The 18067-nt window shown below is 39.7% G+C and overlaps 1 protein-coding gene across 4 annotated transcripts; it reads right to left on the bottom strand.

The window, feature by feature from the left end:
* Nucleotides 1-520: 520 nt before the first annotated feature.
* LOC124402280 (substance-P receptor-like) lies at nt 521-10435 on the bottom strand. Of its 4 annotated transcripts, none has more exons than XM_046875209.1 (5): nt 10303-10435; nt 1972-2037; nt 978-1191; nt 751-858; nt 521-613 (listed from the first exon to the last, which is right to left on the bottom strand). In XM_046875209.1, exons 1-5 carry the CDS (start codon nt 10413-10415, stop codon nt 599-601), a joined length of 516 nt encoding a protein of 171 aa, XP_046731165.1. In that variant the 5' UTR covers nt 10416-10435; the 3' UTR covers nt 521-598. The 4 variants fall into 4 exon arrangements, with proteins under 4 accessions (XP_046731165.1, XP_046731174.1, XP_046731156.1 ...); XM_046875218.1 differs by having other exon boundaries at nt 1074-1191; XM_046875200.1 differs by having other exon boundaries at nt 751-1191.
* Nucleotides 10436-18067: the final 7632 nt, after the last annotated feature.

The raw sequence follows: 18067 nt of genomic DNA, 5'->3' as shown, positions 1-18067 counted from the left end.
CTGTCTGTCTGTCTGTCTGTCGGTCAGTCTGTCTGTCTGTCTGTCTGTCTGTCAAATATTAATATGATGTGAGGTCAGGTTAACAGCTAAAACGGGTAGAAGTAATAACTACTTTTTACTTAAGTACATGTCAGAGTCAAGACTTCTTTACTTTCACTTAAGTAAAAAGGTATAATCAGTACTTCAACTTTTACCCGAGTATTTTAAAACATGAGTATCTGTACTTCTACTTAAGTAATGGATGTGTGTAGTTTTGCCACCTCTGGTTAAGAAAAAATAAATAAATGAAAAGAACAGATTTTAGTGCTGGTCATTTGACCAGAATTGTAAGCCTGAAATAAAATGAAGTTTCCCAGCCCTGTGTAAATACAGAAATGGATCCACAAATCCAGCAAATATCACTAAGTAGGAGAGCACTGCCATACATGTATCAGTCTGTGTAACTGTTAGAGAATCATACACCAAATTAATATTATCATTGGACAGTATGTAATAAATACAAAAGCCAGAATAAACAAAATCACCCAAAAAGCTTTCTTTTTAATGTGGTTAGATTCGGCATCTTTTGCACTTAATTTCTCACCAGGTCCAGGTTTTCTCAAAGCTTTAAGCACTGCAATAGAGCAGATAATTTTAATAGAAAACACAAGTAAGTACTCTGGTAGTAGAATATAATACATTGCGTCTCTCAATTTTATAAAAGTACAACACACACTGAATCCTAAAACTATTATCCAAATAACAACTGACCATGTAATGCGATATCTCAGTGGTTTGTATTTTAAGAAAATAACAGGATGGATCACTGCCACATATCGCTCCACACAGACACAGCACTGAAACAAGGGACGGCTGATACTATGATAGAAGGATAAAATCACGATGAAGATATATAAAATGCCATTAGGATAATTTATAAAGATTACATTACTAAACAATGCAAACACCACATTGACACAAATGATGATCTCACATACACAAAGGTTGATAGAAAAGAATTCTGATGCTGTTCCATTCCTTTGATTTTTTACTATTAACCACAAAACATATATGTTGAGCGGTAGAGACCCAACCTGCACAATTATGCTGAGGCTAATGAATGTATAAGGCCAATAGACAGGTCTATTATTATTAGCTGGAGGAGGAAACGATGAGTTCATATACACTTCTGTGGTCTCTGCAGCTAAATTGCTGTGGAAATTAAAATGAAGGACATAATAAAAGGTTAGATACAGACACTAATGTTACAGTGAAATCAGTCTTTGTAAAGCATTAATATTCAATTAATTAAAATCTCATTTTTTTTTGTTAGTTCTATATTTAACAATTAATTATAATAGAAACAATCATACAAAATACAATCTAAAAAAGCAACTTTAGCACTGTAAATGATTAAAGATATATAAGATAAATAAAGACAACTCTCTATCATGAGGTTCAAATTGAAATACTTTTTAAGAGCTAGAACTTCATTTAAAACTCCTGAGTAAAATTTTCCCTATTTCCTAAGGAGTTTAAATTACAACATTATGTATAATGCTATGTTGGATGTAGATTTGGAAAGATTTTATATTTATATATATCAAATTTCTGGGTTTTTATATTTTTTGATTAAAATCGTAATATACTTAAAAATAGTCCTGGTTCATTTTTTTTTTTTTGCTTTGTAGTGAAACAATATTTTCATGCTAAATATGTTAGTAATGCATAAAGTATAAAAGTGTTTGTAATGCATAAAGTATATATTTTTTTCTATTCAAGTTATTATACGTACAAATTCAAATTTCCTGTAAAACAGATAGATGGGAACAATATGAAAAGTTACTATGTGATTAAAGATTTAATGAATATATGCCTCCTTTTCAACCACATAATTAACATTATACAGTAGAAATATACAGTAGAAAAATTGTAAAGTTAGCTGATGTTGAAGAAATGATGTTCAAGAAATGCAAATACAAAAATGTTTACCTTTTTTGAAATGTTAAACTTTCCATCATGAATTTCTTACACCTGTACAGTAAATGGCAAAGATTGCTGTAAGAGAAGACATTAAGATAATTGCATTAGACATACAGTTTCTCTTAGACACAGCAATTATAGTTTATTTTTTATACACATGTCTATTTACCCATATTACCCTTTTTATTTCTACTGTATACAGAAAAGTACTAGTGGAGCAACATTCTAGTTAATGATACTGTCCGCTGAAATGCTTTATAGCCTGTTATATTGTGATGATGGAGTGCATGACTCACATATGCTGATTTAACCAAAACAAAAAATAATTGATCATTATTGTGTGTAAAACCAAAAGAAATGTAAAACATGGTGCAAGCCCATAAAGGTGGGCTGCAGAGGTTTTGTAGCTCAATCTTTGTGTTCAGGCATTTTAACAATATATATTGTATTAAGTGCCATTAAAAGTATACTTTTGAAATTACCAGAGGTGGGAAGTAACAAAGTACAAATACTTTGTTACTGTACTTAAGTGGATTTTTTTGGTATCAGTACTTTACTCCACTATTTATTTTTTTACTTTTTACTTTTACTCATTACATTTTTACACAAATATCTGTACTTTCTTCTTCTTACATTTTCAAAACCGGCTCGTTACTTTAGTTTTAATCTATTGATTTGGTGAAATGTCAATATTTTTCTTTTTTAACTGCACGCCAATTTCAGCCCACCAACTGATTTCCTGTCATTGTGCATCTTTTTCAATCCACTGGTGTATAATGTCCTGTCTCTCACTCACCACAGATGTAGACTAGTTTACAAAGCTAAGAATGAGCAGGGCAGAAAGCAACAAGAAGTAAAGCTAACGTAGATGAGACAGAGAGAGTCAGTGATGTAAACATGACTGAGAAATGTTATTAACGATCTATCAATTCAGCTTGCATTTCTGTTTTACCAATTTAAAAAATATATATAAATACATAAATAAATAACAATATAAAAGAGGCAAAATTAAAACCTTCAGCAAAACATACATTTATCCACAATGTCCTTTCTTTACTTAGATGTCAAATAAATAATTAAACTCCACCGGAAAATATTTTTAATCAGTGAACTTTTGTTGTATTTATGTGCCAAGTCTCATATCAAACGCCAAATCCGCCATGATTCACACAGTTAACACTCTGGGTGGCGTTTTGTGGGTTTTTCCCTCTAAATAGCGAAACAAACTTTAATTACTGTCTTTATTGATCGTGCAAATAAGAACAATACATCATTTAAATCTGTAAAATGTCTGTTTTTATTTGTATACACTTATAATAAAAACAAATCAGTATGATTATGACAAAAGCTTCTTGACTTGACTTGAAGAGGTGCAGTTTCTCTGGTATCACCTCATTAACTGTACGTGTGACAACATAGCAAAGGTTCCGTTTGGTGTCCTGATGATTTATGTAATTTAAACCACCATAACTACTCTAAAACATTTACAAGAATTTATGTATTCATGCTCTATGTTGCATCCATATTTCTTCATGTCCATGTTGCTTAAAGTATTAAAAACAGGAAGTATTAATATATGGTACATTCAGAACAGATAGAAATGTGCAATTAAATATTTAATTTAACTGACAGCCCTAATATTAGTCTGATGTGAGGTCCAGTTACCAACGTGACACTAAAACGGGTAGAAGTAATAACTACTTTTTACTTAAGTACATGTCAGAGCCAAAACTTCTTTACTTTCACTTGAGTAAAAAAGTATAATCAGGACTTCAACTTTTACCCGAGTATTTTAAAACATGAGTATCTGTACTACTTCTTAAGTAAAGGATGTGTACGTTTGCCACCTCTGGAAATGATGTAACAAATGGCAACAACTGATTAATGACTATCTTGTAGCATTTGGATCTGAATGTCCTATAACCCGGTGGTCCTTAACTCCCGGGCAATGGGTCAATTGGTCCCGGGCCGCACAGAAAAAATACATAATTTACATTATTTCCATTTTATTTATTATCTGATTCTGAACGGATGTTTTATTTTGGAAAATTACCGGATTCTCTCCGCCACATCTGTCTATGACTCACTCTTGATGCATGTCAAGATGTTTGCCTCAGTCACATGTCTTACTTACATCTGCTACCTTCTTAAAGGGGCTGCTCCAGCCGCTAACACATAATACATTACCGCTAAATTGAAACCCCTAAGCTAGCAAAATGAACAAAAAACAACACAGTGGATTCACGTTTATTATTATATTTAGAAAATACCAGTTTTTATGCTGGTGGTATAATTTTATTTTGTTGTATTTATCCGCCACACCTTAAAGGCCAGTTTGTGAAAATATTGTCTTACTTTAAACCGGTCCGTGGCGCAAAAAAGTTGGGGACAGCTGCTATAACTACTAAACAATTTTAAAGCATTTGCATATTCTGATAATTGAAAAAAATATTATTTTTAATATTTACCCTGTTTACACAGCTAAATCTGCTTAAAAAGGCTTTCCATTCCCCTTCAGGATCGCGAGCTGCGTCGAAACGCTATGGAAACGCCCCTGCGTGACCACGCTCTGAACCACGTGTGTAATCTGTCATATAGGCGTTTGGAACATGACGTCATCAGCGGGCGACGTTGCGTAAACAGGAAGCTACAAATGGCTGCGAGATGGAAAAGACGCTAGCTTCTGCTTGTTCAGGTAAGCGCTGTTTCGCTGTGTTTTTTACTGATCGAGTGATGGCTGGCAGACAGAATTACCACAAATGTGTTCATCCATGTCCGCGTTTTATTACCGGTAAGGATTCGCATGTTTGCCTGGGAGCGGAGCATGCACAATTGGCTCTCGAGGGGGTTGATTGCTCGCATTGTAGCCGCATGGCTATGCGCACGCTTCACTCTTGGAGAGCGCTCTTTGAGAAGAGCTCTCTCTCTCGCGCCTCCGGTCCCGCTCTCGCTAAGGCACATCGGCGCCGGCACTCGTGGGGCTCGCAGGCCGATATAGCAGCGGGGTTGGAGTCGGATGAGTCCGCTTCAGCCTTGTCTGCTGAATCGAGCTCCTGGTCTCTCGGAGAAGCAGGCCCGATTCCCTCCGAGGAAGGAGAGCTGATTGATGCTAGCGAGCCCGTGGATTCCTCACAACCTGTGCTGTACGAGAAACTCCTCGAGGTCGTGACGTGAGCCGTAGCTAAGCTGGATCAAGCTTGGCCGGTGGAGCAGCAGAAACAGCGCGCACCCAGCAAGCTGGATGAGCGTTTTCTGCATCCTGTGTCACTTCCTCGGTGCCGGGGCCTGCTGTTTTCCCGATCTGCACACCGAGGTGTCCAGATCCTGGAAAACCCCGTACTCAGCGCGTACTTCTTCTCACCACTCCTCGCTCTACGCAAACGTGGTTGGGGCTAAGGCGTGTGGCTACGGGGCGATGCCGCGTGTTGAAGAGATGCTAGCCAGCTATCTCTCTCCTAGAGTAGCATTGTCACTGAAGGCTCTGGTGTTCCCTACTAAGCCGCTACATGCTACATCGGCTCTAGTAGGGAAGGCTTACGCGACAGCAGGTCAGGCTGTGGGTTGTCTCCACACCATGGGGGTGTTACAGGCATACCAGGCTGACCTGCTACGTGATTTGGATTAGGGACTTATCTCCGGGGCCGCTAATATTAAGAAGTCACGCCGACTTAACCCTTCGGGCCACAAAACACACGGCGCGGGCCGTTGGTCGGTCCATGGCGGCCCTGGTGGCCACAGAGAGGCATCTGTGGCTCACCTTGTCTGACTTTCCAGACAAGGATCGAGCTATGCTCTTGAACGCACCGATGGCTCCTCCTGGACTGTTTGGTGACGCCGTGACGGCGGTCGTGAACAGGTTCCAGGAGTCTAAAAAGCATTCGGCTGCGTTTCAGCAGTACCTCCCTCGCCGATCTCGTGGGGCCGGTCGGCGGCTGGAACCTGTTAACTGCCCGATCGGTTCGGTTCTGGAGTTCTTACAGGAACAGTTTGCCGCAGGGTTAACCCCTTCGACCCTGAAGGTTTACGTGTCCACCATCGCGGCATATGGCACCCCGCCTGTGGGGCAGTCGCTGGGTAGGCACCCACTGGTGACATGTTTCCTCCACGGCACCCGGAGGCTAAGGCCCGGGATGCGACCCAGAGTGCCTGTCTGGGATCTGGCAGTTGTGCTGGTGGCTCTATCTGAGCCCCCCTTCAAGCCATTAGCCGATGTGGCCCTTAGGTTTCTGTCTTTTAAGACCACCTTCCTTTCGGCGATTTCCTCCCTAAAGAAGATCGGGTATCTGCAGGCTCTGTCCGTGGCCCCGTCTCACCTGGAGTTTGCCTCTGGCATGGCCAGAGCGTTTCTCTATCCAAAACCTGAGTACGTACCTAAGGTGCCTACGGCTCCCTAACATCCTGTCGTGTTGCAGGCATTCTGCCCTCCACCATTTACAGCCCCCGAACAGGAGTGACAGCACCGACTGTGTCCGGGCACTGGACACTTACATCTGCAGGACGAGTCCATGGAGAAAATTGGAGCAGCTGCTTGTCTGCTGTGGCCCTAACAGGAAAGGTTTCCAGGCCAATAAGCAGACTTTGAGCAGATGGGTAGTGGATGCAATTGTGTCGGCTCACGAGTCCTCTGGCCTCCTCTCACCGCTCGGGGTCCGAGCTCACTCCACCCAGAGTGTGGCGGCCTCTACGGCCTGGTCTGCTGGAGTGTCACTTCAGGACATCTGTGACGCCACGGGTTGGTCCACCCTGCTGACCTTTTCAGGTTCTATGACCTTGACCTCAGAGCCACCCCAGGCTCCTCTGTCCTACGTGCTGGTGCCGAGGCCCTCTCTCTTTAGTCAGGGTCTGGTTAGTGTGGCGTGATTGGACACTTGTTCCCATAGCGTTTCGACGCAGCTCGAATTCCTGAAGGTGAATGTCTCCAGGTTACGACCGTAACCCTAGTTCCCAGAGGGAACAAGATGCTGCGTCTCTGTGCCACACTTCCTGCATCCCTGCGGCACTTACCTTCTCTCGCAGGAGCTAGCGTCTTGTCCATCTCGCAGCCATTTGTAGCTTCCTGTTTACACGACGTCACCCGCTAATGACGTCATGTCCAAAACGCCTATTGGTCAGATTACACACGTGGTTCAGAGCGCGGTCAGGCAAGGGCGTTACCTCGTGGGAACAAGACGCTGTATGGCTGCTCTATACGGCTGCTCTTTAAGGAGGCTGCTCTTTAAAGAGCATGCTTATACGGCTGCTCTTTAAGGAGGGCACCCCCACTCCTTGATGTCTCGGTCCTTTTTTCATTCTTCCCCTTTAGCCAAGACAGTGGTTTATTCCAACATCCTGGGGCTTAGGGATCATGGCTGTGGTGTCATGACATGGGTTAAAGAGACGATGGCTTACGCTTACTACTGAACGCACCACTTTTTCCTTTGGGTCTGTTCAGCGATGCCGTTGATTCGGTAGTCGTTAGGTTCCAGGAGTCCAAGAGACAATTGGGGGTGTTACAGTGGTATCTCCCATGACGCTCATATGGGGTTGCTCGACGGGCGCAGCCCCAACCCCAACCCCAACCCAGCACTTTGCACCGCCAGCGCTGTGTGGGATCCCGCGCGGCACCTTGGGTTAAAGCCCCATGAGGTGACAGATCTGAGGACTGTTTCAGGGCATGGCCTGCTCCAACGAGCTCCCTTCTTTGGTTCCTCCCGGCATCATTGCAGACCTTAAGGGAGCACCTGTCAGTCTGGATGGCTTTGCCAGATGTGTCCCTGTGGGTCCTGCGCACTGTAGAGTAAAGCTCTCGCCCACCCCGGTTCAACAGGCTCTCTCCATCTCTGGTGAGAAGCGAGCAGGCTCTGGTCCTGGAACGAGAAGTAGACACTCTCCTGAGGAAGAAGGCCATCGAGGTTGTCCCTCTGTCAGACAGAGAGTCCAGGATCTACAGCCGGTACTTCATAGTTACCCGCTCTTTGATGAGGCTCTGGTTTAAAATGCTGACCCTCAAGCAGGTCATGTCTCAGATCAGATCCGAGGACTGGTTTCACGGTAGATCTGAAGGATGCGTACTTTCACATACCCATCCTCCTTTCTTACAGGAAGTTCCTGAGGTTTGCTTATGTTGTCAAAGCATACCAGTAACAGGTCCTTCCGTTTGGCCTTGCCTTGTCACCCCATACCTTCATGAAGTGTGTCAATGCGGCTCTGGCTCCCCTGAGACTTCAGGGCTTCAGTATCCTCAATTATATTGACGATTGGTTAAAATTAGCTTGATCAGAGCAGTTAGTGGTCCGGCATCAAGATGTCGTTCTCACTCACGTTCTCTATCATGGAGAACCACCTATCTCAGCAACATATGGGTTTCGATGACTATATCCGTGCAGCTTTCCACTGCCCGCATTGCGTCCATCCTTACGGCAGGCAGAAAGGTCAGAGAAAGGCAATCATTCACTGTCAGGCAGTTTCTGAGACTGCTCAAGTTCATCGCAGCTGCATCCAATGCCATTCCACTTGGCCTTCTGTACATGAGACCCCTTCAATGGTGGCTCAGGGCCCAGGGGTTCTCTCAGAAGGGCAATCCCCTCTGCACAATCAAGGTCACACAGCGATGCCTACGTACCTTAGATGTGTGGAGAGATCCCTGGTTCCTACTCCAAGGATGCCACGGCACAACCGTGGCCGAGGCTGCGTCTTTACGCCTCCTCCCCGTTGTGCTGCTTCTGAGTTCTGGAGAGAATTTGCCGCAACGAAGTCTGTCTCCTCCTGGTAGCCCCACGGTGGTTCACGGACCTTGTGGCCCTCCTTGAACAGCCTCCATGGGAGATTCTTCTGGGAAGGGATCTCCTCTTCAATCAGGGGGCGCAACAGTTTACCTGATCTGTGGAAGCTGTGGCTGTGGCCCCTGAAGGGGCACAACTTTGAGGTTCCGGTCTCTCCACCGAGGTGGTAGAGACCATTCTCCAATCCAGACGGTCATATCCCGTGAGATGGCGCCTGTTCACTGTGTGGTGCTCCCGACACCAATTCGACCTAGTCCACTGCCCAGTTGGTTCAGTGTTGGAGGCTTTGTCTGAGCCCTCCTTCGAGCCTTTGGCCAAAATGTCATGGAGGCACTTGTCCATTAAGAATGTGTTCTTGCTGGCTATCTGCTCTCTGATGACAGTAGGTGATTTACAGGCCCTTTCTGTGGCACCCACTTTCCTAGAGTTCACTCCAGGCATGGCCAGTGCGTTCCTGCACCCTAGAGCGGGTTATGTCCCCAAGGTGCCCTCGGTCGTCCCACGACCTGTCATTCTCCAGGCATTCAATCCTCCTCCATTGCAGACCCCAGACAAGAAAAGATTACACCAGCTGTGCCCAGTACTAGCGCTGGACTGCTATGTCCCCCGGACAAGTCCCTGGAGAAAGTCAGTATTTGTTCAGCAATTGTTCATCTGCTACGGCCCTCCGAGGAGAGGCCTTCCTGTGCAGCAGATGGATTATTGATGCTATAGCATTTTTTTATGGGTCCTCTGTTCTCCCTGCTCCATTCGGGTAGAGCTGACTCGACCTTGAGTGTGGCAGCCTCCAAAGCTTGGTCCCCTGACGTGTCCCTCCAAGACCTCTGTGAGGCAGCGGGCTAGTTCCCTGAGGAACAAGACTCTCCGTCTCTTTGCCACACCTCCGGCGTCCCTTCAGCGCTTTCTTCTCAGTTACAGAAGCTGATTACAATGGAAACACCATTGTGTTTCCACACCATTGTCATGTTGGCGCCGGTGCAGCAGCATGGCGGCCGGTCAGATGCTGTTTGGAATGTATGGAATGAATGTAATGAATGGAAGTACGTAAATAAGGACATTTTCCCCCAGAGACTGGTTTATTCAAGAACTGAACTTTTGGCTCTAAGGAAGAATGGTGCTGGATTAAAACACAACATTCCTCCTGAAGTAAAAAAGCGATACAGGGGCACCCGTGCTGGAGCAAAGCTAAAGGCGAGAGCTAAAGCCAAACGGGAACGTCGGCAGAAATACAAGCCACCTATTCCATCTGTGATTATGGGGAACGTTAATTCACTGTCCAACAAGTCAGATGAACTCTTCGCATTGGTGAGGAGCCAACGAATCTACCGGGAGAGCTGCCTAATCATGCTAACGGAGACCTGGCTAACAGCTAACATACCGGATTGCATTGTGGATTTACCCGGCTTCTCCACGGTGCGTGCGGACAGAAACACTGCAGCATGTGGCAAGAGTAAAGGTGGTGGCCTCATATTGTACATAAACAATAGGTGGTGCAACCCCGGACATTTCACAGTAAAAACAACAATCTGCTCCAAGGACTGTGAGCTGCTAGCCGTTAGCATCCGGCCTTACTACCTACCTCGGGAGTTTACGCAGGTCCTGGCTGTCTGTGTTTACATCCCACCAGGAGCGCATGTGGAAACAGCGCTGGAGACTGTGGTCGCGGCAGTAACAGACCTTCAATCCCGGCATCCTCAGGCAGTTGTGGTGATTTCAGGGGACTTTAATCACATCACTCTGGACTCATCACTGCCATCCATGTGTCAATACGTGGATTGTACTACACGCGGCAACAACACAATCGACCTACTCTATGCCAACATCGAGGATGCATACAAAGCCACGCCCCTTCCCCCTCTTGGCAAATCAGATCACATACTGATCTCTCTACATCCCAGGTACACACCCCTGGTGAGGAGAGAGCCTCCATCAACCAGAATAGTAAGGAGGTGGACACCAGAGGCGGAGGAGGAGCTTAGAGACTGTTTTGACAGCACAGACTGGAGCGTGCTATTGGACCACCACGGTGAGGACATCGAGCAAGCGTCACAGTGTCTGACAGACTATATCCATTTCTGTTTAGATATTGTGATGCCCACAAGGGCTGTGTGCTGTTATGTAAATAACAAACCTTGGATCACCAGAGAGACGAAGGAGGTCCTGAACAGGAAAAAAAGAGCCTACAAAGAAAAGAATCTGGAAAAGAAAAAAGCTGTTCAAGCTGAGTTGAGGTGCTGTCTGAGAAGCTCTAGAGAAAACTACAAAGCTAAGATAGAGGGGAAATTGAAAACAAACAATATAAAAGAAGTGTGGGATGGAATGAAAACAATTACTGGGTGTAAAAAAGGGGCTGCATCGGGAGGAGACAGTGTGGAGCGAGCCAATGATCTAAATGATCATTTCAATAGGTTTAATTCATCCGCAAAGCCCCACCCACCTCATCTCATTCCCTCTATTTCCTCCTTATTCTACAAATGAACCTGCACTGGTGGAATCAGCTCTCCCTCATTACACCTCTCTTACTGAACATCAGGTAAGGAGAGAGCTGAAGAAACTGAAGACCAGGAAAGCAGCAGGCCCAGATGGGTTGTGCCCCAGGCTCCTGAAGACATGTGCAGATGAGCTAGGAGGTCCTCTCCAGCACCTCTTTAACCTGAGCCTGCGCCTTGGTATAATACCAACACTCTGGAAGACCTCATGCATCATTCCTTTGCCCAAGGCCAAGCAGCCTAGGGACAATAAAGATTACAGACCAATTGCACTGACCTCTCACATAATGAAAACTTTGGAGAGGTTAGTGCTGCAGTTGCTGAAGCCCCAGGTGCAACATGCCCAGGATCCACTGCAGTTTGCGTATAGGGAGAGGGTGGGAGTGGAGGATGCTGTCCTGCATCTCCTCCACCGCACTTTGTCTTACCTTGATGAAGGGGGATGTGCAGTGAGAATGTTGTTTTTTGATTTCTCCAGCGCATTTGACACAATCCAACCCCAATTCTGCAGGAAAAACTCAGGAGTATGGCAGTCGAGCCATACTTAATATCCTGGATCATGGACTATCTGAAGGACAGACCCCAGTTTGTCAGAATGGGGGCCAGCCTTTCCAGAACACTTTGCAGCAGTGTGGGAGTACCTCAAGGTACAGTTCTTTCTCCGATGTTGTTTGCTCTGTACGACCGACTTCCAACACAACACAGAGGCTTGCCACATACAGAAATTCTCAGATGATACCGTCATTGTGGCCTGCATTAAGGAAGACAAGGAGGTGGAGTACAGGCAGCTGGTGCAGGATTTTGTTCTTTGGTCCAAGCAGAACCAGCTACTGCTAAATATTAGAAAAACGAAAGAACTAATTCTGGACTTCAGAAGACAACCCCCCCTCTCCCAGCCAATATGCATTGACGGTGACCTGGTGGAGACGGTCACGTCTTATAAATATCTGGGAGTGGTGTTGGACAAGAAACTGGACTGGAACGAGAACACCACCCTGCTCAGCAAAAAATGTCAAACCAGGATGTACTTCCTGCGAAGGCTGGCATCTTTTAATATTTCCACCAAGCTTCTTAGTATGTTTTATCAATCAGTCATCGAAAGTGCTCTGCTGTACGCTGTGGTGTGCTGGTGCGGCACAAGCAAGAAAAACCTGACCCGACTAAATAAGATCATCAGGAGGGCTAGCTCTGTTGTGGGACTGAAGCTGGCCTCAGTGGAGGAGGTGGCAGAACAACGGACATTGTCGAGACTTCAGGCAATCATGGACAATGTGACACACCCTATGCATGAGGCCTTCAGTAAGAGGAAGAGCAGCTTCAGCAGCAGACTTTTATCCCAACGCTGCACCACAGAAAGACTTAGGAAGTCTTTTGTCCCACGAGCCATCAGACTGCACAACACTCTGTGTTGAGAGCTTTTATTTTATCTTTTGATTAGGCTGGAATTCTGGGAAACTTGGCTTGATTTTGATTTTGGGTGATTGTTTATACTTGCTTGTACCTTTTTATCTTTTTATCTTTTTATCTATTTATTGTGTTTTATTTTGGTTTAGGAATGATTGTGTTTTTATGTGTGGGCGGCTGGCCACTTGGAATTTCCTTCGGGATCATTAAAGTTTATCTATCTATCTATCTATCTATCTATCTATCTATCTATCTATCTATCTATCTATCTATCTATCTATCTATCTATCTATCTATCTATCTATCTATCTATCGAAACAACAGAAATAAGACAAACCCATTGTACTTAGTGAGTCAAACGCAAATTATAAAACTGTCACTTAGAGACCATTTAAATGATTGAAAAATATTTAAACGACAGTTTAAACAAACTATAAAATAGAAAGATCTTTGAATAATAAAAATCTTATTGATGACTAAAAGACAGTGGATGTTTTATATACCACACACAAATTGTAGTGTGACAGCACTGGTGCAGCACTATTTCCCAGGCAAGGCATCGCCTGGGACCATCACTGCATGTATTATTTCAATGAAATTTCCTAGTATCTGATCTAATCAACCTGTTTCGATTATCTTAAATAATCTGAAAATTGAGGAACACTAGGCTAACATAATTAGACTTTCCACTTAATATATATGCTGATTTTTATTTAGCAGACAGGGATGAATTCTTATTACAGTAAAAATATTATTATTTTTTATCCAACACAAAGTGAGCAGCTGAACATAAGTGTGTAGGTAAGTACTCATAAGGCCGTAGCAACAAATACATCATAAATTCAGATTAATACATGATGAAGAAATTAAGAGTACTATTCTGGGCAATATATTAATTATATGTGCTATCCAAGTTAATCTATCAAATGTACCTTTATGATATAAGTTCACTTTTAAACCTTTTAAGTATTAACTTTTAAAATGGAAGATTAATAAAAGTTATAAATTATATGTAAATTATATTGTAGTATTTACTAAGTATTTAGTGAAACAGACATTTTAAAAAGTCCATTTGTTAAGAAAAACACCAGCACAGAGTAAGTCAGTTAAATAAATATTTTTGAAGACATGCCATGATAAATTATTTTTCATTTGCAAATGCTCAGATGCAATGATTACTAAAATTCTATGTTTACATAATTCATTAATTTTCCAACAACTTTGTGGAAATATTGGAGCTTGTTGTTAACCAAACTACATGTCTATGACATAAAAGCAAATAACCAACCACAAATGATAAAGTGACTGGGTTGTCATATTAATATTTATTCAACAAGGAAGACTAAGATGCTAAAACAGGAAATCAATATAATGCAAGGCAAGATTGAAAATAATGTCAGGAGAAAGAAGGGGAACATTTGAGTTACAGAAAAATACCTATTAAATGTTAAAATAAAAAAGTAAAAATATAATGCTGATTATATAAACGCATTTACTATCATAAAAAAATTCATGTGATTTTTCATTGTCATTGACCCAGAAATAACTTTATTTAAAAAAATTACAGTACATTTCTTTCCAATGTATAATATTTTTTATTTTATTTTACATTTTATGGGATAAGCTCATGAAAGTTATATCCTTATAATATTTTAGTGAATGGTTGTAAGAGGTTATTTATACATTTTCCCAAAAATTTTATTAACTATATTTCATAGCAACGTTTATATCATTAATTGTTCTTGTGAGATAAATTTAAAGGTTATATGATTATTCAATAGTATATATAAACTAGTATATATATATATATATATATATATATATATATATATATATATATATATATATATATATATATATATATATATATATATATATATATATATATATATATATATGTTTCTATCAGTACTGAATTATGTATACATTTCAAGGGCAAACTTCCTAACAAACATTATTATTATTTTTTTTTAATTTACATTTACATAATAATAATTTACATTTATTATAGTCCTAGACTTAGCTATGCTCTTTAGTCACATAAATAAAGAGTACTTTTGCTCCTCTGCACAGCATACATTTTTTCAGTAAAATTTTATTATTTTTATATAATTTTATATAACATTATTTCAATAATTTTAATAATTAATAATTAATTAATTAAATAATATTTATTTTTGTAAAACATTTTTTTTTTATGCATTTTATATTTGTATATATATATATATATATATATATATATATATATATATATATATATATATATATATATATATATATATATATATATACTATATAAAGCTGGCTGCAATATAGGGTAGGTCTGTGCATTAATTGTTCATTATGGTACACCAATTTACTTTGGCTTCCCCTTTACTGACTCTTTTGGCTTTCCATATGTTGATCCTTAACTCAAAGAAATACTTAGAAATACTTACAATTATTATAGTTTCTAATGACCTTTTTTTCCTAGAAAAACAGGATTTTTTAAATTAATTTTATTTATTTATTAATTTGCATTGATCTTGATTTGGGTTGCTGCAAAACATTATATTAATAAGTACAAATTGTATTCAGAACAAGAAGGTTTATAGTGGTCACTGAGAAGAAGTGTCAAAAAAATAGGTGTAAACATGGTGTACTTTTATTAGCAATTGCATAACAATAAGATAGGAAGTATATTTAGTGCAACCTAACAACATTACATCATATATTTTGCAAATGCAAATCAGAACACTTGCAAATAAAATCACAAATTGAATGCAAATGTGAAAAAAACTAAACATGTCTGTTAAAGGTCAAGCAATAATTTGTTTAACGAAATATATACACATATTTGAGAACATGTATTAAGCACACAATTGTAAATTAATTGTTTAAAAAAGTATTTGATATATATGCCAGAATAACATATATGAAGAATTGCACTACAAGTATTAGAAAATCTTCCCCATTAACATTTTATATATATATTTTTTTATCTCATTTTATCTCAGCCTGTTTCTCTCTCTCTCTCTCTCTCTCTCTCTCTCTCTCTCTCTCTTTATATATATATATATATATATATATATATATATATATATATATATATATATATATATATATACACATTATTTTCCCATAATCTGATTACAACCAAAACTAAAGCATTGACTGGACACTGATTATATTTAGCATTTGGCATGTGGCACAACTGCAATAAATGGAAAAAATTTACAATTACTTCTTACATAAAGTAAATTTAACAATGTAAAAAATATGAAAGGTGTTAGCTTTTCATTTATATGAGTTATCTAAAAAGTTTCTTATTTGACTAAATATTTGAGAAGAAAAGAAACAAATTGTACTGATACTGGTGTTCACTCTAATTTGAACAAAACCATAAGCCTGAAAAAGAGGGAAGTTTTCCAACTTTTTGTAGATACAGAAATGGATGTGCAAATCCAGCAAATGTCATAAAGTAATAAAATACTACCATAGCCTTCCATCTTTGTGTATCTGATAGAAAATCATATACATATATGAGCATCATTATTGGACTATAAGTAATAATCATGAAAACCAAAATAATCATAATCACCCAAAAAGCTTTCTTTTTCATGCGGTTAGATTCGGCATCTTTTGCACTTAATTTCTCACCAGGTCCAGGTTTTCTCAAGGCTTTTAGCACTGCTATAGAGCAGAGAATTGTAATAAAAAATATAAGGAAGTACACCGGTAGTAGAATATAATACATTGCATTTCTATATGATAAAAATAAAGAGATCACACTGACTCCTACAATGATTATCCAGCTAACAACTGACCATGCAGTACAGTGTATTAATGGTTTGTATTTTAAGAAGATAACTGGATGGATCACTGCCATATATCGCTCCACACAGATTGAGCACTGGAAGAAGGGGCGGCTGATACTATGCAGTGTGGAAAGTAACAGGAGATAAATAAACATAGGGCTTTTTTCACTATTTTTATAGAGTATACCATTTAGAATAGAAGGGACCGAGGTGAAGCAAATGATGATCTCACCTACACAGAGGTTAAGAGAAAAGCATTCTGAAGCTGCTCCATTTGTTACAATCAGCTGTAAAACATATCCATTAAGTGGTAGGGACACAGTAAGCACAATTATGCTGATACCAAGTAATGTATAGAGCTCAGATTTGTTATTATCAGTTAAAAGGGGGAATGAAGAGTTTGTAGCCGTCTCTATGGTGTGTGTCACAAAATTGCTGGGAAGGATAACATGGAAGACAAAAAAAAGTTCAGACATAGACACTGATGTTAGTTGACAAATAATTATATAAAAAGAATTTACATGTCAAAGGATATATTCGTCATTTTAATTACATTTGAAGTGAACAATCTTTATATTATTTGAACAAAGTTTACATGTATTGAGATACAGTTTATAAAAAGATGAGATATAAATTGTTCTAAATTCATAAAACCTTACATAAAATTCTGCACTATTTTCTTTGTATAACAAAACCATTCTCAGAGATTTCATGAAGAGTTCAAGGTTTTGGCTTTCTAAATGTGTTAGTATTTGGAACCCCTAAACGTATGTAAAGATACTAGTAGAACTAATTACAAGTTGGTAGGAAAACCTTTGTTTTAGAAATCCTTTTTAGTTGGTTCCTGCAGATTTTTTTTGTACAAGAATATACATAACACATTTTATTAAATTTTATTTAAAAATGCAAGTCTTACTATGCAAATGTATATATAAAATATACTATATAAAGCAGAGGTATCAGAGCCCCATTACTAACACATCATTTTATTAAATTCTCTACATATGAATATACAGTGAAAATGTTTACGTAGATATTGCTGATTCAAGAAATCTGTCTACAAAAACATTTACCTTGTCTGAAATGTGAAAACTTCCATCATGTACTCAGCAAGGCATATTCTTAGCTTCTTAATGTACTTTGCAGAGATCTCTGGTAGAGAAGAAATAGAGATAATAGCATTAGACACATAGTTTCTCTCAATACCAATAACTGTATGTTCTTTGCTCTTATCACTCATAATTAAAAGGCAGAAATGTCATAATTTTTTTTCTAAATAAAACCTTTAAAAACTTTTTTTTATCATATCATATTTTATTTATTAATTGATTATGTATATTTACACAGTATAATGAAAATTATTAGTGTAGCCAAATCTATCATTGATGTAACTGAATGGTTTATATAGCCAACGATATTGTGATGAGGGATGGCTTGGATCAAATGTGGTGAGTTAAACATTACATGAATGTTCATCAATATTAGGTATGTCAAAGAGATAACAACAAATGTAAAACAAAACCTTCAAGAGTCTCATGTGTCAACAAGTTAAATTAGCATGTAAAAAATGTCCTGCTTGCTAAATAAAGTATTGTAATGATAATAAAAATTCCAACAAACAAAAGCATTTTAGTAAAAGGAACAAGTACATCAT

The sequence above is a fragment of the Silurus meridionalis genome, chromosome 2 (assembly GCF_014805685.1).
Source record: "Silurus meridionalis isolate SWU-2019-XX chromosome 2, ASM1480568v1, whole genome shotgun sequence".
Lineage (NCBI taxonomy): Eukaryota > Metazoa > Chordata > Actinopteri > Siluriformes > Siluridae > Silurus > Silurus meridionalis.
Note: the sequence above shows the minus strand (reverse complement) of the source record. Positions and strands in the feature narration are given on the sequence as shown.